The 26,413-nt window shown below is 38.0% G+C and overlaps 1 protein-coding gene across 3 annotated transcripts in view; it reads left to right on the plus strand.

The window, feature by feature from the left end:
• The window catches only part of unc5ca (unc-5 netrin receptor Ca), a 156,666-nt gene that overhangs the window by 116,970 nt on the left and 13,283 nt on the right, over positions 1-26,413 (plus strand). The window contains exons 6-10 of one of the 3 annotated variants that reach the window (XM_081365376.1): positions 2,403-2,570; positions 4,492-4,656; positions 10,832-10,888; positions 23,419-23,610; positions 25,904-26,260. In XM_081365376.1, the coding sequence (XP_081221502.1) occupies positions 2,403-2,570; positions 4,492-4,656; positions 10,832-10,888; positions 23,419-23,610; positions 25,904-26,260 (939 nt within the window). The remainder of the gene's footprint in view (positions 1-2,402; positions 2,571-4,491; positions 4,657-10,831; positions 10,889-23,418; positions 23,611-25,903; positions 26,261-26,413) is intronic. The other 2 variants (XM_081365377.1, XM_081365378.1) reach the window with 2 other exon arrangements.

Genomic DNA, 26,413 nt, shown 5'->3' on the forward strand with positions numbered 1-26,413 from the left:
ATTTAATTCTACTTTCATTCTGGTTTGAATTGCAATTCCACATCCTGTTTGCTACAGTACCTCAATTCAAATTCAAGAACTGAATTGGAATTTAAGAGGCATTCTCAATGGTTTTCTCAAAATTGACTTGTTTTTACCTTTACAAATCAGTCTAATGGTTCGTAGATCCCTTGTTAGGGTGCATCAATCTGAGGTAGAGCAGTGATTGCTGTAAGTGCACTTTCATCCCTCGTGGGGTTTTGGCTGCTTTGGTGTCCTTCCCTGTTTTCATTGGTAATCTTCACTGATTAAAGGTCTCTCAAAGCGAGACTGTGTGTATGTGTGTGTGTGTGGGTGGGTGGGTAGGCATGTCTTAGATGGTGTCTGATGTTTAAGAAATGATTTTTCTCTGGTGCTTGTTCCTGTCATCCTCTCCTCCTCATCAAAGTGGATTTAGTGACTCAGTGTTTTGGGGTTTGGTCTTTGAGCGATGTCACGCTTGAGATCAGCCTGCTAATACTGGGCTATGAGTTAGCTTGAGCTCAAAAAACACAAGTGTGTCAGTGTGTGTGTGATTTGTTTCTGTAGATTTTAAGTGGTGTTTGCTAAACCATCATTGTTGCTCTTGCTTAGCTTTAAAGGGCTAGTTCACCCCCCCCCCCCCCCCCAAAAAAATACAGAATTTGTAAGGACTATTCCTTTAAGGATTTGAACAAAACCCGAACAACTTTGGCATCCTTTGCCGGTCAGGCAGGTGTGGTGAGTGGTGAGTTTTTGCATGGGTGAGAATCACACGTTAACCTAACCTTTTTAAATTTTGAGAGAGAGAGAGAGAGAGAGAGAGAGAGAGAGAGAGAGAGAGAGAGAGAGAGAGAGAGAGAGAGAGAGAGAGAGAGAGAGAGAGAGAGAGAGAGAGAGAGAGAGAGAGAGAGAGAGAGAGGTCCTCAAATGAGGGCGCTGGAGTGAGAACTCTTTTGGCTGTATGGCCTCATAACTCTGAAATGAGAAAGATGGGAAGTAAAGGGAGGAATCTACTTACAGCTAATCTACTTCCTCACATGAACCCAAAGTCACACACACACAGCTGTGGAAAGTGTGTGAGGGGAGTGCGGTAAGTTAATAGCAGCAGAGGGAGTGACACAGTTTAAGAGTTTAAGAGCTTCTGTGTCTTTCTCCGGAAGACTCGGATGGGAAGAGTATCACCTCTCAACAACAGAAGAGTTAAACACTCGGTGTGTGTGTGTGTGTGTGTGTGTGTGTGTGTGTGTGTGTGTGTGTGTGTGTGTGTGTGTGTGTGTGTGTGTGAGAGAGAGAGAGAGAGAGAGAAAGAAGGTAAAAGGATCCGTCTTCTAGAATTTAAACTCTCACATACCAAACACAGCTGCTCACAGCACACACTGCAAAAAAAATATATATCTTCTTACTCAGTTTCTTTTGTCTTTTGTTTTCCAGGACAAATATATAAACATTCTATCTTACTTGATATGCACACTGACTTAAGGTATTACGCCTTGTTTTCATCAAAATTATATGAGTTTATATACTTAAAAAATATCTGGTAAAATAAACTTAATTCAAAGGGGAAACACATTATTTTTCTTACCACATTTGCAGTAATTTAATAGTATTTAATAAATTAAATTATATTTATATATGTAATTAAAATAATAATAAACAGTAATAGCAACATAATATTTAATCAATTATATATGCATATATATATATATATATATATATATTGAGAGAGAGAGATAGAGTAGTATTTTTTTTTGTCATTTATTACCTCATCAATATTGTATTTTCCATGCTAAGTGTATCTTTAAAGTCTGCTTTTTTCTAGGGAACAGGTTTGCAATGCATGAAAAATCTTTCCTCGACTAGTAGCAAGAGTACAGAAAGTTTTTTATTACATTTATTTTTATTCATTTAGCGGACACTTTTCAAGGTGACTTGGAAAAGATGCAAAATTCAATGAAAATGAAAATATATGCGATAAATCATACGGAGCCTACAATATTACCAGTGCCACAGAATAAGTGCAAAACAATTCAGAGAAAGAGTTTCTTTATCTTAAACAGCAAGTGGATTTCAGATGAAAGAGTCGTGTTTCCAGACAGATAAACCCCAGGTTTTTTGGGGAAAAATTAAATTAAACTTTGAAATCAGCAGCGAAAGGAATATTACCTGCGCTGACTGACTGTACATGAGTAAGGGATAATACAGGCAGTCGTTCATTATCGCAAAATAATGAGTATATTTTGCAGTGTAATATTACCGTGCACATAACACGGCTGCTTACCAAATAAAAAAGCAAATAGACATGAAATATTGATTTGAGCTGAAATGATTACGTGAGTGTGGAATGAAATGAGAGGTATGAATCCAGCACAGATATGATTGTGTCCGTGTGTGTTTGTCCACAGTGAACGGAGGCTGGTCCACATGGACCGAGTGGTCGACGTGTAACAGTCGCTGTGGGCGGGGCCTTCAGAAGCGAACCCGTAGCTGCACCAATCCTGCGCCTCTGAACGGGGGATCGCCGTGTGATGGACTGTCCATCCAAAAACTGTCCTGCACATCAGTGTGCACAGGTACCAAGATGCCACGCTTAATTTCACATGGGCAGAAATGAGACAGAAGTGCAAGTCGTGAGTCGTGAAATTGTAAAAATGCTTATCACGTGACATTAGCACAAGATATTGACCTGTACTTCTGTCTCTAACAGCCTTATTTTTGTTTGTGTTGTTGTTGTTACCCTGACCATCACCCATAATCCTGCACGAAAGTCCTCTAAATGAGATTGTGTTTGTCATTTATGACAACATAAATTCAAAATGGCTGACAAAAGTGGTGAAACTATTAACTTGGTTTGTAATGGAAAGATTCATCAAAAATTCATCGTTATTAACAAAAATTTTGAATGATTATATTCTTTGAAGTAAAAAGTTTTTTTTTTAGATAAACATGCTTTGTACTTAGTTATTTAGTGACATATCAAGAGGTATCAAAAATATTTCAAAAGAAATGATTATGAAATGATTTCAAATGATAAATTTCAATAAAAAATTATCTATAGATTTTTATATGACATCACAATATAATACATTTAATACATATAAGACATTTTTATATAATGTCACAATAATAATCACAACAGTGCTATTATTTATATTATATTATTGTATTTATTAATATTTTGATTCAGCTTTTATTTATTCTATTTTCAGTTTTCATTTGAGTTTTATTTAAAGTTTTTGTAATTTTGTTTCTTTTTATTTTGTTCTTTTATTTAATTATTTTTTTGTATTTTTTTTATTTTGTACTTGCTTATTATATTTAGCTTAAAATGAATTAGCTTTATTTCAATAAACAAATACAATTTTAATAGTTTTAGTTATAGATTAAAAAAAATCCATCTAATATTTTATTTTATTTCAGCTTTATTTCAATTACAAAATACAATTTGAATAGTTTTAGTTTTAGTTGTAGTTAAAAATAACAGCACTGCATGACATGTGGAATTTTTCATAAAGCTCTGAGTTTGTAATCACGATACTCTTCTGAAACTAATTACAGTATTTCCGTCATGACGTTAACATACATCGAGGTCATTTCTTAAGCCTGAAAGAAACATGATAGGGAATTTATTTCAGATTTTTTCCCACATTGGCATTTATTCATTCGCTTTTATCCAAAGTGACTTCCAAATGAAAAATTCCTTCCATAATCAGAAGGATGGAAAATTCACTCTGAGACTATTGAATTACAAGTGAGGAATTCCTTTCATAAAAACTTCATTCTTTTCCAGTCCAGTTTGAGTTCTTCACCTCTTGATAGCATCAGACAAATGCATCTTTTCCAGGCCCATCAGTTCAGCTTTCAAGCCAGACTCTTCCCCTATACTTTGGCCCCTTGGGGCCCCTAAGGGCCGAACACATTTCCATTCCCTCCTGCCGGTGAGAGTCAGTTCACTGTGAAGCAGGTGAGATTAAAGCATCTGAACCCAGCAGGAGAGATGCCAAAGTCAGACGCTAATGACTGACCCATATACTGCAGTGCACTTACTCCCTGTGACAGAATCCAGAGACAGGCTGAGAACCAGACCACAACAGAGCCATGAACGGAAAATACTTTTATTTTATTTTATTTTATTTTATTTTATTTTATTTTATTTTATTTTATTTTATTTTATTTTATTTTATTTTATTTTATTTTATTTTATTTTATTTTATTTTATTTTATTTTATTTTATTTTATTTTATTTTATTTTTTATTTTATTTTATTTTATTTTATTTTATTTTATTTTATTTTTTTTTATTTTTTTTTTTTTTGAATATATATATATAACATATAAAAAATGTTAATTGTACCATTTAAAACTACCTTGACCATAACATTTTAATGGACGAGGAATATAATAAATGATACAGTATAGCCTCCTTAATAAAAATAATCAGTGTGTATCACAGTATTTTTAATACTTGTTTCTGTTGTTTCTGGTGTGTGTTTAGTTGATGGCGAGTGGGGTGACTGGAGCAAGTGGTCGGCGTGTAACACAGAGTGCACGCAGTGGAGGAAGAGAGAGTGTAACGCCCCAGCACCCCAGAACGGAGGAGAAGACTGTGACGGAGTCACGCTACTGTCGCAGAACTGCACTGATGGACTCTGCCTACAGAGTGAGTGCACTCACACACACACACACACACACACACACTCACACACACACACACACGGAGACCAAAAAAATTTCCCACAAGGATAATTATTTTGGATGTTGCCATCTTTGTGAGGACATAACTTAGGGATTACCAGGACCACACACACACACACACACACACACACACACACACATTGTGCTTTCATGTTTTATGGGGACTTTCTATAGACACAATTATTCTTATACTGTACAAACAGTATATTCCCCTACCCCTAAACCTAATAAATAACCTTTATTAGCTTTAATTTGATATATTTTCAGTTTTCCTTTTAGGTATTAGTCATTTTGTTATGTGCTTTTATTATTTAATTTTAATATTTCTATTTAACTTTAATTTATATTTATTTCAGTTTGTTTTAATTTTAGTTATTTTAGTACTTTAACTGTTTTTTTTGTTAGTTGTCAAATCAACATTTCAAATTTTCATTGAAGCTTTTTTTTAAGTTTAGGTTTTTCATCTGATATTTATATTTTATTTTATTTCAGCTTTATTTCAAATAATGAGAAATTGTAAAAAAAAAAAAAAAAAAAAAGGTCCCGCTCATCCTCGTCCATATAATGGCAGTCTTTTTTTAAAAAAAACACAAAAGTATCACAGTATTATCCCTTCTGGCACGTGTTGTATATTCCAAGTGTTCTGGGGGTTTATGATATGAAATTTAAAGATACACTGTGTAATTTTTTTAGTTGATTCTTAGCAAAAAACACTTAGTTCTTTCAAAAATATATATGCTCATTAATGTATATTTACTTCTTTCAAGTAATAAAGTATTCTCGTAAGTTTATAATATGCCATTGAAAGTACATACGGGTGAGGGGTTCGAATGTCAGTCGCCATGTTGCCCCTCCATCTTGAAACTACATTAGCCAAAGAGGGACATACCTGTAAATTAAAGCTTCGCCTTTCGCGCTTTACACTCAGTGACACAGAGACGAATGCGAGGGGAGATTACTCGCGACTGCCGGCAGATTTGAAAGATTACTAAAGATGTAGGATCACGCCTATTTTCGAGGACATGTAGCAGAGTCGCCAAGAAAGCGAAAGAGAAAATTAAAACGTCAACGCGACAGGCAAATCAGCAAGACCACAGTCAATATTGGAGTAACTTTTCCCAGATGGAAAGAGCTCATGAGGAGCAAAGATTTTAAAACGGACGCCGAAGTTGCCTGCTTTCTTCTCGACAGGTAATTCATGGAAGCCATGTTAATCTTGGAATAATACGGCCACCATAGGAGTTAAAACGCCCTTGAAATTGAAAGAAACAGAAACTAATATTCACTGGGTAGTCATATACAATTTCACCGCTAGATGGGGGAAAATATCACACAGTGTAGCTTTAATTATTATTTAACGAAAATCTTGGCCTTGGCCGTGGGTCTTCTGTGCACGGCTACGCGGCGTGCTCGTTTCTTGCGCCGCCGTTCACTCCATCTCACTCCAACTCAATAAGCACATACAGTACATTTACACTAAATAGTAACCAATAAACCTAAAAAAAAAAAAAAAAAAAAAAAAAAAAAACAGTTATACAGCCAAATTGAAAATAGAGTAATAATCAGTTAAGATTGTGTACCAAATATTATCAGTGATTAATACAATTTTACTTGGCTAAAGAAAGTTGTAAAATGACAGGCAGGGACTTTTGGGAACACTTTTGATCGATATTTGATCTAGTTCATAAGTGGTGATTATTAAAATAAATAAAACAATGTTGTCTACAGAATCTTGCATAAAACTTTCTCCGCCTCTGAATTGCTTTCCTTTTCAGCTGATTTCCCCAAGGTCATGTGGATTATTGGTTATTGTCATCATCTGTTTAGTCATTGTTTTAGGCTGTTGTTGTTGTTTGTTGCAGACCGTAGTAAACACAGTCCTTTAATGGAAGTTAACATGGCGACTCTGAAATACGTTAGCCTGGTAATACCAAACTCTGCTACTTCGCTTTGCTTTGTAGACAGAGTCTGGCATGGCATAATTGAAAAGCGTTATCTTTCTCGCGGGGGGGGGCGCTTGTCTGAAGTTTAAAATCATTGGTTACCCGTAAGCCAAGCACATAACGTTTGGTTATGCGCATGCTCAGCCGCATCTAACTTGCACTGTAAACACATGTATGATGCGAAAACAAAACCATCGAGCAAAATACCGGAGTGAACATTGCGGCTGTGAACGACTTTTGCAGATTATGTGAAGTAAATCTACGCATCCACGGTACAATCAGTGTCTACGTCGTCACGGCTCTCAGCCCGCCCTCTGTTCGTTGATTGGCCGGCTGTTTTCAGGCCGGAGGAAAACGGAAAGCTATGATGCTGTCTCAGACTGAGTACAGGAGCGAAATGAAATTGAGTGGAAGTACGAAGTCTGACGTAGTCAGGCTAGAAATACGTCACATTACAAAAAATAAATTGCTAATGTTGTTTCTTGTTGACTTTAATGCTATTAGTGGATTTGTGTATTGCTTCTGTATGTAATAAAGCACATAAACATGGCATTTCATTTGTTTCAATCACTATTACAATGGACACGGTACAAATTGGTGTTGAGAATCTTTGAGAAACTAGTGGTTTGATCATCTCTACAGAACTGACAGGTGACATGAATGTATGTAATCATGAGCCATCAGCGTGGCAGTTTAATTTGTCTGCTGGTGTTTAGAGCAGTGAGCTCTGAGAGAGAGAGAGAGAGAGAGACAGAGAGAGAGAGAGAGAGAGAGAGAGAGAGAGAGAGAGAGAGAGAGAGAGAGAGAGAGAGAGAGAGAGAGAACGAGGCAATCTCCTCTGTTTTGTGTTGTGTAATGGACCTCATGTCTTTCTCTCTCTCTCTCTCTCTCTCTCTCTCTCCCCGCAGGCACTTCCTCACTAAAGTTTAAACTTTTAAAAGTTCTTCCCCTTAAAAGTTGAGCAGGCACAATCCATTTAACCCCACTCCACTCAAGTCTCTCAACAGTAGCGTCTCCTGAGTGTAAATGTAGGTAGGGTAGATTCTGGGTCTTAGTGCTAGTTCGTGATAAACATTTTGTAAGCTTTATATTGTAATCGCTGACACATGCAGACACACTTTTGCGCAGGTCTAACGTCTAAGGGTGGTGCTCTAAAGTTGATCGACAGGCTGATGAACTGCTATCTTAGTACTGCCTTAATGTACTATTTATTGCCTCTGAGTGTCGTTTTAGAGGTGAGGAAAAGAAAAAAACTATTCTCAGAACAAACATAAAACAACACAACATAAGGCTTTCACATTGGCATGTTTAACTTTCATTAATGCCAACTGGGCTGCCTTTCCTAAAAGCATCGTAGACCTAAAAGGGTTATGAACTGGCTTTTTAATTTTTTTTTATATTGTTGTCTGATGTCAACTTATGACGTTCGCTTGGTTTTTACATTCAAAAACATCAAAATGAATAAGTAATAGGCTATTTTCTACCCTGGTTTTGGGCCTAGCTCCTGAAATGCTCGGTTTTTATGGGCGTGCCGCATTGAAGACTTGGAAGTAAACGCCCACTGCTATGATTGGATAACAGTTGTGCATATTATAATGAGTTAAACAGGCAGGGTTGAAGTAGGCGTCGCTCTTCTTCTGCGGAGGCGGTGTTTGATACCCTTTGAGGTCATAGATCCCCACTTTGAAAAACCTGTCTTTCGCTGTGCCTGGTGTCAATAAAAGCTTTTATTGGACTAGCAAGGAAGTTTTCAGTTCTGAAACTTACAGGATATTCTTATAGTATGATGACCTCTTATATGTCAAAAGCTCAAGGAAAATTTGATTTCTCAGTTCATCACTCCTTTAAGTAGATCCAGGGGCGGAGCGGGGGGGTGGCTAATTGGGCTTAAGCCCCGAATGTTTTGTCAAAAGCCCCGAATCTTTTAGGTTTTTTAAAATAACTTTGTTTTATTTCCTCTGTCTTTCTGACCGGAGCGCGTGGTGGTGGACGGTAATGCATCCCGCATCACTCAGCTTGTTTGGCAACTGCCAATAAAAACTAACGAAGAAGAAAATAAATCTTCTTCTTCGTCGTCGTTGTCATCAGGGGCTAATCTCGGCACATTAGTGGGATAAGAACATACCTGTCAACACTCCCGTTTTTCCAGGGTTACTCCCGTTTTTCCCGGGTTTCTCCCGTTTTTTAGCCCTATCTCCCGGACCCCTCCCGGTTTGTTATTTCTCTGTCTTATTATTTTAATTGAATATATTGATCAAATTTAAAAATTTAAAATGAAAGATGGAGCATACAGTTAATAAAATTAGGAGAAAAATGCCCTTTATAAAGGTACAAAAAATTAGTCTGAGTGTTTTCAAACAGTGATGTAACGAAACATTGACAATTTAAGTTTGAAGGGAGTAGGCTAAAGCCTCTGTTTAGGCTATATGAAATATAATTTTGCCGAAAGAAGAACTTTTATTTTAAATAAATGTTCATTTTAAAGCCTACTTCAGTGTTATTACCATATTATCATGCTTAACACTTAGAATCTGAATAATTGTAATGTGATGATCAGATATCTAAATCAGAGAATATAGGCGGTTTGCGAGTGGATTATTTATTTTTAACAGTGGATTCGGGTGACTCAAAATGCACCAGATTAATGAATTAATTTTTAAAATGTACAAAATTTTCTTCCGGGGGAGCATGCCCCCAGACCCCCCTAGAGGTACCAAGTACACTTAACAGCATGAGCCTACCTCTTACTATTCTTCAAAACAAAAAGTATACATATTTAATAATAAGACACAGGGCTTTGGAACTTTTATTGCACACATGAGACTTAAATCATTATCAGCGAGTTATGATGGCATTTTGGCCCCAGTCTAAAAGGGCTGTTATAAGTTTTACACGCCACCAGATACCACTGTGCTTATTTTCCCAGATAGCGTAGAGATTTTTAGGCATTTTATTATCTCAAACAGCCTGAAAAATAGTGCATTTAGCTGACGTAAATGGTAAAAAAAAATCTCCCCCGGGGGAGAATGCCCCCGGACCACCCTAGGTTTGGGCTAAGCCCCGAATGTTTACATCATCTGGCTCCGCCCCTGAGTAGATCGTAGAACCATTGCCACCAATGGTCTCTACGATCAACAATGCTTTTGAGAAATGAAATATAGTGTGGATTGATATCATCTTGGTCTGGAGTTAGGTTTACGCACTGAAACGTGAAAATAAGTGGGACAGTTTGACATTTGCCCCAATGGCTCTCAATCAGAGCGCGGCTGCAGTTCCATTTTTCACCACAGATTTACATTGGATAATTGTGGGGCGCCGTAGAGCTGGGTAGGACTAAGGCACTCTCTGCCAAGCTTAGTATCATTGTACATGCCTGCCGAAGCCATACGCTAAATTTGAATATATCCTGCTCACTTTATGGTTTAAAATAGTCTAGAAAATCCACAAATACTTGTGACAGAATGCTGAACTCATTTATTATTGGTTCAATCAGTAATATAGCCACAGCGGTCTCTCAGCATCATTACTGCAGTCTTCAGAGTCACATGATCCTTCAGAAATCATTCTAATATGCTGATTTGCTGCTCGATAATTTCTTTTTGTCAATGTTAAAAACTAGTTGTGCTGCTTGGAAATCGTGATGCATCATTTTCAGGATTCTTTGATAAATAGAACAGCATTTATTTGAAACAGAAATCTTTTGTGACATTTTAAATGTCTTTGCTGTCAATTTAATGCCCTTTAAAAAGAAAAAAAAAAGTACTGACCCCAAATTTGTGCGCTTAGTTGAATATGGCACAAAAAAAAGAAAAATTATATCAGCTTGTCAGTTATAGCTTGTCTGTAATTAAACTGCTCTACATCATGAAAAGATTGTAGATTGGCTGCAGTTTGAAACTAGGATTTCCACAATAAGTGTGACAAAATTGTGATAACCACATGTTTACCTGATTACCATCTCACCAGGGGAGCCTGAATGTTAGATGTTTCCAGCTGGCATGTGTTGGTACAGTATGTTGTTTCCCTCTGTCGGTGAGATTTCACGGGAATTTCCATCTGCATGTTCAGTTTCTCATGCTCTCTTCACACTGTATCTTCTGTTTAGGCATTTCGGTCTCACATCACCAAATCACATCTCGCTGTTTTTGTTTGACATTCATATTATTTTGTCTAATACCCCCCTTCCTCTCTCTGAAGGTTCAGTATATCAGCTATCCGTTCAGCCTAAAGGGACGGGAGAGGAGGGGTTTACATGTGAGTGTCTATTCTGTCTTTCATTTTCTTGCTTTGGTTTTCTGGGTCCGTATCTCTTGTCTCGCAGTATCTTTGGCTTTATATTCTCTCGCTTGCGCTCTGTTCCTTGCCGTCTACGGGAGTGAAAGCATGCAGTCTGTTTGTCAGAGTCCTTTGATTTGGTGTTTTGCTTCGTGTTTTGCACCATTTTATGTTCTATGGGTTGTTTCCCAACTCACATCCACATACTGTATGCTTTGTCTCTCTCTCTCTCTCTCTCTCTCTCTCTCTCTCTCTCTCTCTCTCTCTCTCTCTCTCTCTCTCTCTCTCTCTCTCTCTCTCTCTCTCTCTCTCTCTCTCTCTCTCTCTCTCTCTCTCTTCCGCTGAGCACATTCACAGAGTTGAATGGAAACCTGAACATCTCTGGAGTAAAGTCAGGCTTGGCTAAAGTCTGTGTGCTGTTTGAAACAGGAGAACTCTCTCTGGTCTTGCAGTATGACCTGAAGCATCTCAGTAATTCTCTTTAAAGGCAACAAGAAATGAAAATTGATCCCATTTACTTTCATCAGAAATTTCCTGTGCTTTTATTTTTTCACAATTCATCTGTGCATGATAATCCAAGATAAAAAGGCCAGATGCTATTTGATCCCCACTGTAAACAGGATTTGGAATAATATATAAACATATTTGTGTACATATGTACGATGGATGGATGGATGGATGGATGGATGGATGGATGGATGGATGGATGGATGGATGGATGGATGGATGGATGGATGGAGACTTGAACACATGAAATCAAAATTTACTCTCTTTGTTTGATAAATGTTCCAGGTCTGTTCATTTATGTTATTCATTCATATCATTAAGTCAAGTCAAGTCAAGTCAAGTCATCCTCATTTATATAGCGCTTTTAACTATGTAGATTGTTTCAAAGCAGCTTTACAGAGATAAACGTATAATTTAGGGTAACAGACATTGTTTTGGCTTTATAGCGGTTCTTAATAAAGTTATTTTCCAGCTAAAGTTAGTTTTGATTGATTCGCTTCCGTCGCAACGATCATTTGTTATTAAATTAGGGGCCGCTAAGACGACACCATTTTCTCTACACAGACACAGATCACGCGTACCTGTGATCAATGCTGATGGCGTTCACATGCGCATTAAGAACTGGTTCTATAGTTATGTGCGTTTGAATATATGTGCGCAGGTTTGGAATTCCCTACAGACCAAGCCTAAACAAAGTATTGGTCTTTCCTTATAAATTTTGATACAGAATTTTATTTTATTTTGTTACTTCGGGGTAGGTACGCGAAACGAATTTTCCCGACAACGCTTTATCTGTAGCGTGGTAAAGGAATCCTCCATAGGGAGAGACTAGTTGGCACTTCAGCACTGTGTTGTCATCGGGTCCAGACGAAGGTCCTTCATCAGATCTGGATACGGCCTGGATCTGGGAGGCTGCGAGAAAACCTCGGGATAAACAAAGACACTAAAATCAGCGTAGATGCCATTCTTCTTATGATGTAACGAGTACATCAGGATTTATGGGAAGTGTTCCCGGTTCCGGCTGACCTAATCTATGCAGCCTAACATTGGATTATAGAAGTACAATGTGTTCTGTGTATGATAGGTCAAAGAGAGACAGAGTGTCTGCTTCCCGGACAATGTTAGGAAGACTGTTCCAAAGTTTTGGTGCTAAATAGGAAAAGGATCTACGCCAGCAGTCGATTTTGATATTCTAGGTATTATTAACTGGCCAGAATTAAAGAAAGAAGTTTTACATTTGAGATATCTTTTTACATTGGTTAATGTTGCATCATGACTTTGTGGGCAAGAAACAATAATATTAACCAATAACATCACAGCCTACTCTTTACGATCCAATCAAATCCCGATGGATAAAATCAGGCCCCGCCCTAGCCTGGCAAGCCAGACCTACATCAAGATGTTGGGTCTGGCAACTCACCATAGACACGGCTCAATCCAAGGGGCGGATTCAAACATTCTTTGTTTTCAAGTGGCAGGTAACCGTCGCAACTCTGTCGTCATTATGTTAAGCCCGCCCTGCCTACTCAATACACGACGTGATTGGCCTGATCCAATTTAGGTTTTTGCAGTTTGAAAGTCAATGGAGAGTTGCTAGACTGCCCTGGCTGCAAAATACATTTTGCTGCCGCTAGGGTGCGTCTAGATTTCTAGGCTAGCCCCGCCCTGCATTCCCACTCGATATTCTGCGTCACGCTGTGGAGGTTAAATGCCTTTTGAATATCGTTTCATGTCGTGTTTAATGGGAACCAGCAGCTCCTGGGCAGAAGGTAATCCGCATATACATGTTATTTACCTCAGTGGCTTTAAACTTCTGTTCTGCAGATAATAACACGCAGATGAAGACTGTTATGTCTCCCTCATGGCGTTTGCCCTTTAAGAGTGTTTGACTTCAGATGTGAGCTTAGGGTTATTGTAGAGATTCTTCAAACTGGATTAAAACCGAGATGTTTGTTGTGAACATGAAACCCTGAGAGATGAACCGAGGCGAATATCAAACAACATGATTCAGGCTTTCATTACAGGCCACCGCAGTGCTCTGTTCTTCATAAAAACAACTCATCAGTCATAACATCAGTCAGCCTGCTTCTTGTCTGTGATTTTACTATATTTACCCTCCTTTTATCTGTTTTGTTTTTATGTTGTCTTTCTGCTCTTTATCATGGGCTCACTTTTGAGCAAATGAAAGGCACTTTCAATTCCAGTTTTAAAGGTAAACAAAGTCGAGTCGTGGATGGTGGCCCAATGGTTAGTAATCAAGGCTGGTAACACAACGGTTTCAGGTTCATTCCTCAAGCAGAGAGCGAAGGTCACGACAATAACCCATTAGCCGGTGTATACATGTAGTCCGTGCAATCAGGGTAGGGTGGCCATACGTCTGGATTTTGGCCGGACAGTCCGGATTTTAAGCCCCCTGTCCAAAAAGGAGGACAAATGAGTGTCCGGCTTGAGGCTGTGCCGGACACTCATTTGTCCTCCTTTTTGGAGTTGCGCTGAATCGGCCTAAAAAAACCCGCTCTAGAATCTTTATTGGGACGCAGCAGCATAGCTAATGCCGGAAGGTCTCTGGTCAAAAAAAAAAAAAAAAAACTGACACTGGCTGAAAGCGGTGTCAAATAAATATCTGATATATCATTGGTTAAAAACGCAAACAAGCCTTCACGTCGTGGAGTCCATGTCCGTGCTGGCTACGTCATATCATAACGGTAACATACCGAAATGTCAGACCTCATTTAATCCGGAATGGACAAAAGAGCACGAATTTGGCCATGATGACCCTAAAGGAGCTGTTCTGTTAAGAACTGAAATGTGTATTTATTTATTTTTCACATTCATTATTTGTTTATTTACGTATTTCTGTAATTTCCAGAAGTCCAGAAATGTTATGTTTTCTGGCGCTGTGCACTTTTCAAGACAGCTTCATCTCAGTGGTCACACTTTTTTGCCTCTTCTGTTACACATGGGTCTACATCAAGATAGATCGTAGATCAAATTGTCTGGCAATGAATAGAGTAGGCTATTTCAGAATCACTGTATCATGATGCCATCAATATGATGGACAAAATTGTATTGTAGCTGCAAGTACACCAGAGTCCTATGCAATTATTCATGCCACACTAAATGCCGCAAAGTGTCCTCCTTTTGGGTGTTATGGAAATGGCCATCCTAAATCAGGGGTGACACCACATAAAAACAAAAGAGCAAACGGAACGCTGTGAGTGTGTGTTAGAAATCAGGAATGGTGAGAGAACATTGTGATTGATACATTTTTCATCTTCAAACCAAACTTGGGACTTCAGCCGAGAATGTTTAAATCCCGTCTGGCTAGAGCTCTTCTCATAATGTTACTCATTAGTTCAGTAGACGGAGAGTAGACGGTATTTTGGGTCTGTTTGAACACACTCGACCACATGAGTGTTTACACTATGAAAGCAATCCGGTCACATGTGTTTTCAACTACCTCTGGAAGAGGGCAAAAGTGGACTAGCTCAAAACTTTTTAAACCCTGTTTACACCTATATTTAGCGTCTTCCTCTTGTGATCCGATCGTCCAAAGCGCTTCTTAATATCAGGCGTAAACAAGACCTTAGTGCAAATTTACAATCTGTCACACTGGATAGTTTCAATGTTCTGTAATTGACAATTTTTTTACTATAGTTTAACTAGATTAAATTGAGTAGTTCATAGTTTAGCAAGTAACATTTTCAATAGCAACACTTGTATATTTTGATTGAACTGAGACCTGAAACATACTGTATGCAAGTAAGTACTGTACACAAACACCTTTAGTTACACATTATTCATGCTTTGTTGTGCAACTGTAACACAAAAACGCATTTTAAGTATGCACAGTGGCAACATGCACACAATGCATTGACTAAGCTCTCACGTTTACATACTAGCGACTGTGTTGCAGGCTTAGTGTTTTATTTTAGGTCTGTACTTATGTTGAACCATCGTGTGTGTGTGTGTGTGTGTGTGTGTGTGTGTGTGTGTGTGTGTGTGTGTGTGTGTGTGTGTGTGTGTGTGTGTGTGTGTGTGTGTGTGTGTGTGTTTGAGGGGACAATGTTATCTCTTTTCTCCTGGAGCTGTATTATTTATTAATCATTTTGTGTGCAGTCGGCACCCCCTCCTCTACAGTCGCGATCTCGCTCTCCCTTCCTCTTTCTCTCGCACTCATGTTCAAAGAAAACGTTTAATCTTCCAGATACATTTTAATGGCTGCATTTAGTAGCTTGGCACTTTTATCATCAAAGCTTGTGTTAGAGCTTGTATGATTGTTTCTCGGGTGAAATGAGTTAAATGACTCAAGGCGTATGATGCGAGAGTTAAAGAGGGACCGAATGCAGAAGAGATCTCTTCGATAAAAAGCGGGCGTACTTCACATCGAAGCCAACAGGAAATGTTGTGCTGCTACAAAGCACATTGATTTTGGTATTAAAATGAGTCTGATGCCTTTTCTGTGAGTCATCTGAAGATATTGCTCATACAGTTTTGGAGATGCTAACAATATTATTTTTACACATGTAAGATTAAGGGCCCTATCTTGCACCCAGCGCAAATGACTTTGTACACCAACGCATGTATCATTCTTATATTGCACCCGACGCACAGCGGACTTTTCCCTCCACAGACGCACGTCGGTAAATTAGGGAATGAACTTGCGCTCCCGGAGGCGGTTCAGCGAAAAGAGGAGGCTTGTTCCGGCGCAAACGTTCCCTGGTGCTATTTTGCAGTTCCAGAAAGCAATTCCACCACTGACCAGGAAAAACCTCGTCTAAAGTCAGTGGAGCGTTATTCAGATGCTATTTTAAGGGCGCAAGCTTGGCCATAATCAATGTAGCGTGTGCACAACGCACATACACTTTGCTTCTCCCATCTACACACAGATGCAGCTGTTGCCATTTTTACAAACCATACATAATTACAAGAAAAAATATTCCACATGAGGGAAATCATTGTGGTGTCCATGAAGATGTGAAAAAATAGGCATAAATCTAGCTTACACATTTACCCAAATTATTATACGCCTGTTTAACCGAAGCTAATTTTGGGTGGGTTTTCCATCCCCAATGTCACTTCTCTGTGTTTTACGGCCCTGACGAGAACGTCTGTCTCCTCGGCTGTGAACCGCTCCTGGCGTGCGCCTGGCAAATCCGCCGTTATAATAGCAATCCGCCATGGAACAAGCGCGCCTGCTTTTAAAGGGAATGTGAGATGACGCTCTGATCGGTTTATTTCACGTTACGCCCAAACCACACCTATGAGTAATGAAGCTACTTCAGACCAACACATTTTAGATTTGCGTGATCCGCCCACAAAGTTGCTTGCATTTCGCATTTGATACTTGCGTTTCAGATCGTTAAAATCAGGCCCTAAGATTGTGTTTCAAAAACTAGTGAGCTCCCTACATAGACATCAGTTTAAGGCATTATAGTTCTTTCTAAAAGTAAGATAACTATTTGTGGCCAAATTCTAAGGTACTGTATATTGCATGTATCTTTCATGGAGCAAGCAATCCCAGAATGCATAGTGACAAACGTCCTGTAAAATCACATAAAAAATAAGTGAAATGTAAATTATAATTATTTTAGTCTGTAAGTGTTGATACAATTCTGCCCAATATTTGTGTGTGCTATTTATTATTAAGCTATGAGTATTCCAGGGTTAGCTTAGAAACATGCTAACATCACGTCTCCTGAGCACTATTAATATGACAAATGTTTTTTTGGAACAGAGTCTGAGACATCACTTGTATAAAATATGCAATACCATAGTACAGTGAAGGTAATCCCATGTTTTCTGGTGTACTGTACACCATGCAGAATCTCATACAGTTCTTCTTAGAGCACTTGATTGGCTAACTAGCCTCTATGCACTTTTACTTTAGCATTGTTTTACTCTGGTATTTATGGTAATGTAGTACGTTAGCACTATATTAATTTATTCCTGTGATGGCAAAGCTGAATTTCCATTTTTAAACTTTACAGTTTTTTTTCTACTGTCACTTTTGATCAATATAATGTGTCCTTGCTCAATAAAAGTATCAGTCTGTCTGTCTGTCTGTCTATCTATCTATCTATCTATCTATCTATCTATCTATCTATCTATCTATCTATCTATCTATCTATCTATCTATCTATCTATCTATCTATCTATCTATCTATCTATCTATCTATCTATCTATCTATCTATCTATCTATCTATCTATCTATCTATCTATCTATCTATCTATCTATCTATCTATCTATCTATCTATCTATCTATCTATCTATCTATCGTTCAGTCTATATATCGTTCTATTTATCTGTCTGTCTGTCTCTCCGGGTAGGACAATGAAACTTGCTTTTCCAAAATACCCCAAAGTTGCTCAAAGATATTTAGATCTGGTGACTTTGCAGGCCATGGGAGATGTTCAACTTCACTTTCATGTTCATCAATCCATTCTGTCACAAGTCTTGCTGTGTGTATTGGTACATTATCATGCAGATATACGGCAGCCTCTTCAGGGTACAATGTTTGAAGCGTCAGGAGCACATGGTCCTCCAGAATGGTTCGGTAGTCCTTGGCAGTGACGCATCCATCAAGCACTGTCATAAATGTCATATTACAGCTCAAACCATCACTGTGCTTCACTCTGGGCAGCAACAGTCCGGGTGTTCAGTCTCTTTTAGGGTTTCTCCACCCCGTAACTCCCTCGGATGTGGGAAAGATATTGAAGGTGGACTCATCAGAGAACAAGTTTATCCACAGCCCAGGATTTGGACTGTCGGCACCAATGAACCCAACATTTGGCATTGGCACGAGTGTTTGGCTATAGAAGCCGACCATGAATATTGAGTTTCCTGACAAACAGTTTTGGTGGAAACAGGCGAGTCGAGGTGCGCATTTAATTCTGCAGTGAGTTGGGCAGATGTGGTTTTATGTTTTTTGGATCTGATCCGGGTTAGTACCTGGACATCCCAGTCAGACAGGGCAGATTCCTCTTGTGCAGACGGTTATTCCTGTTGGATGTGGTTCATCCTATGTGGATTGGAGATATGCCGACATTACCCTGGACTCCAGAGCTCTCAATACACCACAAAGACTCGCTGTCCTGGTCACAGATGAGTCAGCGAGACTCGCACCAACAGTTTGTCCTCTTTTGAACTCTGATATTACTTCCATTATGTTGTGTGAATTGCAATATTTTGTTGTTCAGTTGTGCTATTGTTCTGCTAATTCAACCTTCGCTCTACTCTTACTGATGGAATGTAAAATCAGTGAAGATTGTCCACCAGGTCATGCAAACCTCCAACACTATATAGGCCAGTGTTTCACTTTCATTGTCCAACACCTGTATCGACCGATCGATCTACAGTAGATCATTTTCATGGTAATAATGTTGCGTTTCATAATAATAATAATAATGTTGTTGTTGTTTGTGAGAGACTGCACTCCACTGAGAAGATGATAGTTTAACTTTCTTGAGTGTGTGCGCTGAGTAAATCCCCTGCGGATCGATGCCGAGGGAATCTGATAAGCAGAAGGTTCTTCCGCCGGCAGACGATCAAACTGCCTTCCCCTCATTAACCCCCTCAGCATCTGCACTGTCCAAACACTTTAATCACTTCCTTCATGCAATCAATAACCTTTATAAGTCAAGCGTGCTCCTGCATAGAAACAACCTTTCTGCCGCACGCAAACGCTCACGTATGCACATTCAAACATGGACGTGCACGTGTCTGAACACTCAAATGCATAAATGCAACATTACTTTTGCTTTCATAGTACATGTTTCTGGTCTTATTGTGAATGAATCTTCAGTGTATGTTATTCCAATAAAAAAAAAAACATCTGTCTTTGTAGCTTAAAAAGAGACTAAAAAGAAATAACAATTGATAAATACTTCTAAATCATTTATCAATATGAATTAATGTTAACCTCAACATTCACTACTATACATTCATTTTAATCAAAAGTTATATCAGTTAACATTAGTTTATGGGCCTGAGCTGACACTGAACTAACAATTAACAGCTGTGTTTTTATCAGTGTTAAATAGATTCATAAATAATTCATAAATACTGTAAAATACTTAAATACTTGTTAGTCAATGCATGAATTAACATTAGTAGGACCTTATTGTGAAGTGTTAGCAAAATTATATGAATAATTATCTGTATAGAAATTCCTTCAACAAAGTCGACTCTGCGTGAAAGTCAATGTGTAATTTGTACACTGCATATCGGTATCACACACACACACACACACACACACACACACACACACACACACACACACACACACACACACACACACACACAGATCAGCCCGTAATGGTTAATGAGAGAAATAACTAATGACAATCATGTTTGGTCACAGTCAGTAATCGAATAATATTCGTCATTAGGACACAGCTGTGATCAATTTTTCCACTAATTGTAAATTAATTATGGGTGTGGGCAAATCAATACTGCAGAGGAGAGATGACACTGCGGTCACTGAGGAAAAACTATGAAACGACGTGAGAGATGATGAAAGGTCGCATGCTCAACGCTGTTTAGTGTGACCGCCTGCTGTGACACACACTTTAACGGCTGGTTTGTACTGTATACTGTAAACACACACAGTTTTTTTTTTTTTTATTGCTCTCAAGGTTAGTTATTTCACTGTCAAGTTATTTTGTTTACGGAGTCAAGCATCTCTATTATAATTTCTCATACTTACTGTTAATGTAAATATCTAGTTGTTATAAATCTAGTGCCCACAAAAAATACTTAGTGCATGTATATGTATATATTTTTGCCCAGCAACATATTTAAAGTTACAATAGTTCATTCTACTTCACCCGCATACATACTGTACACTCACATAAAGCAATATATACTATATAGAAAATCTGCATGATTGTTTATATCGTCACAAAATGTAAACTGTATTATCACACAGCTCTCTATATAACGTTTTATATGTAGGCCTATTACATGCAATTGTTATCCGCATACATATAATACACTCACATTAATTGATATACTACAGTATATAGCAAATCTCAACTTCCTGATTTTTATTTAATTGTAAGATGTAACTAAATTATCGCCCAGCTCTTTATATAAAGTTGTATAAAAATGTGACTCTGGATCACAAAACCAGTCACAAGTCGCACGGGTATATTTGTGGCAATAGCCAACAATACATTATATGGGTCAAAATGATCGATTTTTCTTTTATACCAAAAATCATTAGGATATTAAGTAAAGATCATGTTCCATGAAGATATTTTGTAAATTTCCCACCGTAAATATATAAAACATTTATTTTTGTGAGTGAATGCAGCACAATCGTGAACATAAATGAACAACTTTAAAGGAGATTTTATCAATGTTTTGATTTTTTTGCACCCTCAGATTCCAGATTTTCAAATAGTTGTATATCGGCCAAATATCATATCCTAACAAACCATGCATCAATGAAAAGCTTATTTATTCAGCTTTCATGTGATGTATTAATCTCAATTTAAAAAAATGTACCCATATGATTGGTTTTGTGGTCCAGGGTCACAAATATGTCCAACTATATCTGCATATAATTCCACTGGGCGATATGTACTAAAAAAGTAAATCTCAACTGTTTGATTGCTTGTATCATCGCAAAATGAAAAGTATATTTTCGCCCAGCTCTAATCTGCTAAATGTGACTGTAAGGCATGAAGATAGTGAGACATAATCATCAACTCTGCTTTGAAACAATTTTGTGTATGTGTATGTGTTAGTATTTTGACATAATTTTTGCGCCCTCTGCTGGTAAGGTGGATCAGTGTGGGCCTAACCAATGAGCTTAAGTCTGTGAAGGACCCTAATGAATATTCATAACCCTGAGTCTAGTCTTTCTTTAAGACATGCTGGTGTCAATGTCAGCCTGATAAGTCGGATGTTTGAAGCATGAGTGGAGTTTTAATCTGTGTACCTTTGTTGCTTTCTAATGCGACTAATGAGTGATGAGCGCCAGCGTGCGTGTGCTTTACACATCCAATAGATACGTAAGAGGGGATTTAAGCACACACACACACACACACACACTTTAAACATCAGAGACTGTGACGATTTTAGCTGCTTCTTTCTTTGATGTTTCAGAGCTGCGGTTTCATTTTGGCCCTGATCCCCTTTTAATCTTCACATACACAAATTCAGAACTCTCTCACACACACTCAGAAAAAAAAAAAAAAAGGGGGGTCGGATGAACATGTCACTATTGTTCTCCTGCTGAAGAATGAGGCTGATTTCCAGGAAGATGAGCAATATGGCATGTAATAATTTATAGCCTCATTAAATTAAAGGACTGGATTCTCTCTCGCAGTCTGACTATTTTCAGGGTGCTTTTTTCATCTTCCTGCAGTCGGCGGTCTAATTTTCTCTCTCTTACTGTGAAAACTCCTTTTTAATGATTGATGCACAGGGTTTATATACTGATTAATGCCATTGTTTTAAAGGCCATTCTCGGGCGTGACCTTTAACCCACATGCCGCTACGATGATCTGTCATTTGAAATGAAATACTGCACTGAGTGTTAAAAATAGTTGGTGAATCAGTAGGCGTTATTCAACCATTTTAAACAATAGTGTGCTACTTTGTTATCATATAACATTGCTTGCGAGAGGCATTCAGTTATCGTCTGTGCAAAAAATGCTTTGTTGGCTTTGTTTAATTCAATTTTGTGCAAAGCAAATATGCAATTATGACAATAACATTTGATTTTACTCATCTGAATGTGTGACTGGTGTGGCATAGTAACAAAATTTAGTATTTCTGCACTATATAGTATGTATACACTGTGCATAGTATGCTCATTTTTTGAACACATTATATGCCTGAATCAGTGCTATTTTAGTATTATTTATAAACTATTATTGTATTTATTAATATTTTGAATTTGCTTTTAAGTTTTTTTTATAGATATACTGTATATATATATATATATATATATATATATATATATATATATATATATATATATATATTCTAATTAGCTTTAATTTATTTTTATTACAATTTTAGTTCAAGTAATTTTACTAATTTTAACTCATTTTATTTTGTTTAATTTCCCAGGGGGGCATTTCAAATATTTGTTTAAGGTTTTCATCTAATATTAAAATTCTGTTTTATTTTATTCCATTTTTTTTCTTTTATTTATTTATTCCACTAATCTTATAGTGTTTTAAAGGAGTGGTTGATTATGATTTCACTTTTCTAATTTTAGTTAGTGTGTAATGTTGCTGTTTGAGCATAAACAACATCTGCAAAGTTACAACGCTCAAAGTTCAAAGCAAAGGGAGATATTTGCTTTTAAAGAAATCGCTTTTTAAGGACTACAACAAACGGCTGGTAGAGACTACACAACATTCCTCCTGGGTTAGTGACATCACCAACCCTAGAATTTACATAAACCCCGCCCCCGGAACACGATTTATAGATTATCAAGACAGAATATGCTAATCAATGACTAGAAGATCACTATAAGCTTCATAAATTCATCAACTAAGCATTCAGAAATGTCCTGTTGCTTCTACATGTTGTCATTTCTTCTTGAGTCTCTCCATCATTGTCTGACTCCGGTTTGAACATAAATGGCTAAAAGTTTTTGAAATGTCCAGGGCATGTGTGTGTGAGGTAAAATGACACAAGCTGTTGTAGCTCCACCCCCTGTGCCGGGAGCAGCAGCTCATTTGCATTTAAAGGAACAGACACAAAACGGTTCGTTTTTGCTCACCCTCAAAAAGTGCCAACTTTAACATGCTACAGTATATAAAAATATCTGTGGGGTATTTTGAGCCAAAACTTCACATACACACTCTGGAGACATCAGAGACTTATTTTACATATTGTGAAAAGGGCATTATACCACCCCTTTAAACATGTCACCATGGAGTAATGACTACTGTTACACTTACTTTTTTTTTTTATCTAGCAGACCGTGTATAGTGTATTGATTGTGAGCATGACCTGTGTTTGTCTGTCCCGCAGCGGCTCCGGGTGGAGATGAGGTGCCGCTGTACGTGAGCATCATCATGGCGGTGGTCATATGTCTGGTCGTCTCTGTCATCGTGGCTCTGATCGTGTATCGCAAGACGCATCAGCGCTTTCACTCAGACATCATCGACTCATCTGTGCTGAACGGCGGGTTTCAGCCTGTCAGTATCAAACAGGCTCGCTCAGGTGAGACTATACACCTTTCAGTGTTGAGCTCGGATTGGTTAGCAATTCAAATGACTTTTATTCAAAAAGGATGCATTAAAGTGACAGTAAAGACATTTATAATGCTACAAAAGTTTCTATTTCAAATAAATGCTGTTCTTTTGAACTTTCTATTCATCAAAATAATCTTGCTAAAAAAAACGTGATTGCCACAAAAATATAAAGCAGCACAACTCAACATTTATAATAATAAGAAATGTTTCTTGAACAACAAATCAGCATTTTAGAATGATTCATTTTATAATATATTCAAATAGAAAACAGTTATTTGAATATTTCACAGGAAATATGATTTGTACTGTATTTTTCATAAAAAAAAATGCATTTTTAGTGAACGGTAATGTACATAAAAGAATTTAGGGTCACAAAATGAATTTATTAAATTTATTAAAATAATATTATAATATATTTAAACCATAAATATTTATTATGCGTGTATATTAATTTTATATTATGTATATGTATTATATAGTAATATATATATAATAGAGTATTTATTTATTATTGTGACTGTTGGTAGAATTTTGGAAATTAGATGTTGGAATTTTCGGCAGACTTTCTTTTGTCTGCAGAACAAATATCGTTTGGACGTTCTTCAAATGATCTCCTTTTGTGTTCTGCACAGGAAAAGAAAGTAATAGGCCTACAGGTTTGGAACGAAACGAGGGTGACGAAATGATGACAGAATATTCATTTTTGGGTGAACTATCCCTTTTATCAGTCAATGCAACAGTTTCAGCAAGGAACTGTGTGCGTGTGTGTGTGTGTGTGTCACCGTAAGACACAGGAATGATTAAAATTCCAATCAAGTGTTTAACGGAATGGAAGGCAGTGTCCCGGTGTTAAATTGTGAGGTGTGTGTGTGAGAGAGAGTGAGAAAGAGACTCAGGTAACATTTCATTTGAGGAACATTAAAATGCCTGTCACTCTCCAACCTGCACAGGTTATCATCAATGAAGAATCGTCGTTCTGCTCGCTCTCATATTGTCTCTCTTTTCTCCTCATTCTCTCGCTGGTTTTCTGTGTTAATTGAACATGAAGCGGGCTGTGGGTGTGAATGGCGAAAGCGGCAGTGACTGAGTTGATGAATACAGCGGTAGGGGATGTTTCGATGGTAAAGCGAGGCGTTCCACATCCCTCAGTTCTCCTGTTTTGCTCTTTCCCGCCAGAGGCTGTAGATTTGGATGCGTTTACATCGGCAGGTGTGATGCAATGCAGTGCGGTTTACTCCGTCTCACCGATCACCGCATGATGAATAACTTGAACTCGAGCGTCAGGAGTGTGAGTAATGCTCACACCTGAGTAACTAGAGAGAGAAAGAGAGCTGGTGTGCAAAGTGACAATCCTCTGTTTAGTCACTGTTGGAAGCTGAATGTTAATGAGCAATCAGTATGGAGATTACCAGCCGCTGGCTATAAGAGTCCTTTACAAGCTCACACACACGCACGCACACGCACACGCACACACACACACACACACACACACACACACACACACACACTGTGATTTCATTTCAAAATAGCACACAACAGAAAAACATACAAGGAATAGGTCACCCCCCCAAAAAAGTCATTCAGCCAGTGTTATGTTGTTTCCAAACCTGTATGGCTTTTTGCAAGAGTTTCACAGAGTCACCAAGCTGCTCCGTTCCAGCCAATAAAAGTGGATAGTAGCTATGTTTACATGCAAGTTGTGAATTTAAATTATGCAAAAATTATGTAGAATATCTCAAAAAGTCATTTCTAGGGAAATGAAAGTTGTAATGTTGTAAATGATTTGCGAGTGTGTTGATGAAATGCCCTGATGAAACTGGTTATTGCATATGAAAATAACCATATACGGAATGTCAGTTTAAATATGAAGAATGACATCAAGAGATTTGGCAAAAAAAATGTAAAAGAAATGTATTCTTTTATTCAGAAAAAGTACAGTAAATACATTTATAATGTTACATTTATTGTTCTTTTAAACTTACAATTATTTCAGGATTCTTTGATGAATAGAATCACAGTTTTCACAAAAATATGAAGCAGCACAATTGTTTTGAACATTGATAATAATTAGAAATGTTTCTTGAGCATCAAATCATCATATTAGAATGATTTCTGAAGGATCATGTGACACTGAAGACTGGAGTAAATTCAGCTTTGATCACAGGAGTAAATTCCCTCCATCCATCCCTCCCTCCCTCCCCAACATCTTCAAATGTTATTCATGATATTTAATAGTAATAATTTCATGTGTCTGTTTGCAGCAGATTTGCTGGCCGCGACCCCTGACCTGTCCACGGCGGCGGCGCTGTATCGCGGTCCAGTTTATGCCCTCCACGACATCTCAGACAAAATCCCCATGACCAGCTCGCCTCTGCTGGAGACACTGCCACTTCCAAACCTCAAGATCAAAGTCTACAACTCCTCGGGCACCGTGACCCCTCAGGAGGACATGACCTCTGACCTCTCCGCCACCCTGTCCCCGAAGGTCACCCACTCTCTTTTAGACAGCGACCCCATGACCCCACGCAACCAGACGTTGGCACGCACACGGGATCCCACGTGCACAGCGTTCGGGTCCTTCAACTCGCTGGGAGGTCATCTGATCATTCCCAACTCAGGTGAGATGGCACACGCATGCACACACACCTCATTGTGTGTGATTCATGATGCATAATCACACTCTTGTCCTCACTGAGTGTCCAACATATTTACGAATCGCGTGTGATATAATTTATGATGATTAATTGATTGTGTTGATAGTCCTACATTAG

This window comes from Scardinius erythrophthalmus (genome assembly GCF_964197995.2).
Source record: "Scardinius erythrophthalmus genome assembly, chromosome: 5".
NCBI lineage: Eukaryota > Metazoa > Chordata > Actinopteri > Cypriniformes > Leuciscidae > Scardinius > Scardinius erythrophthalmus.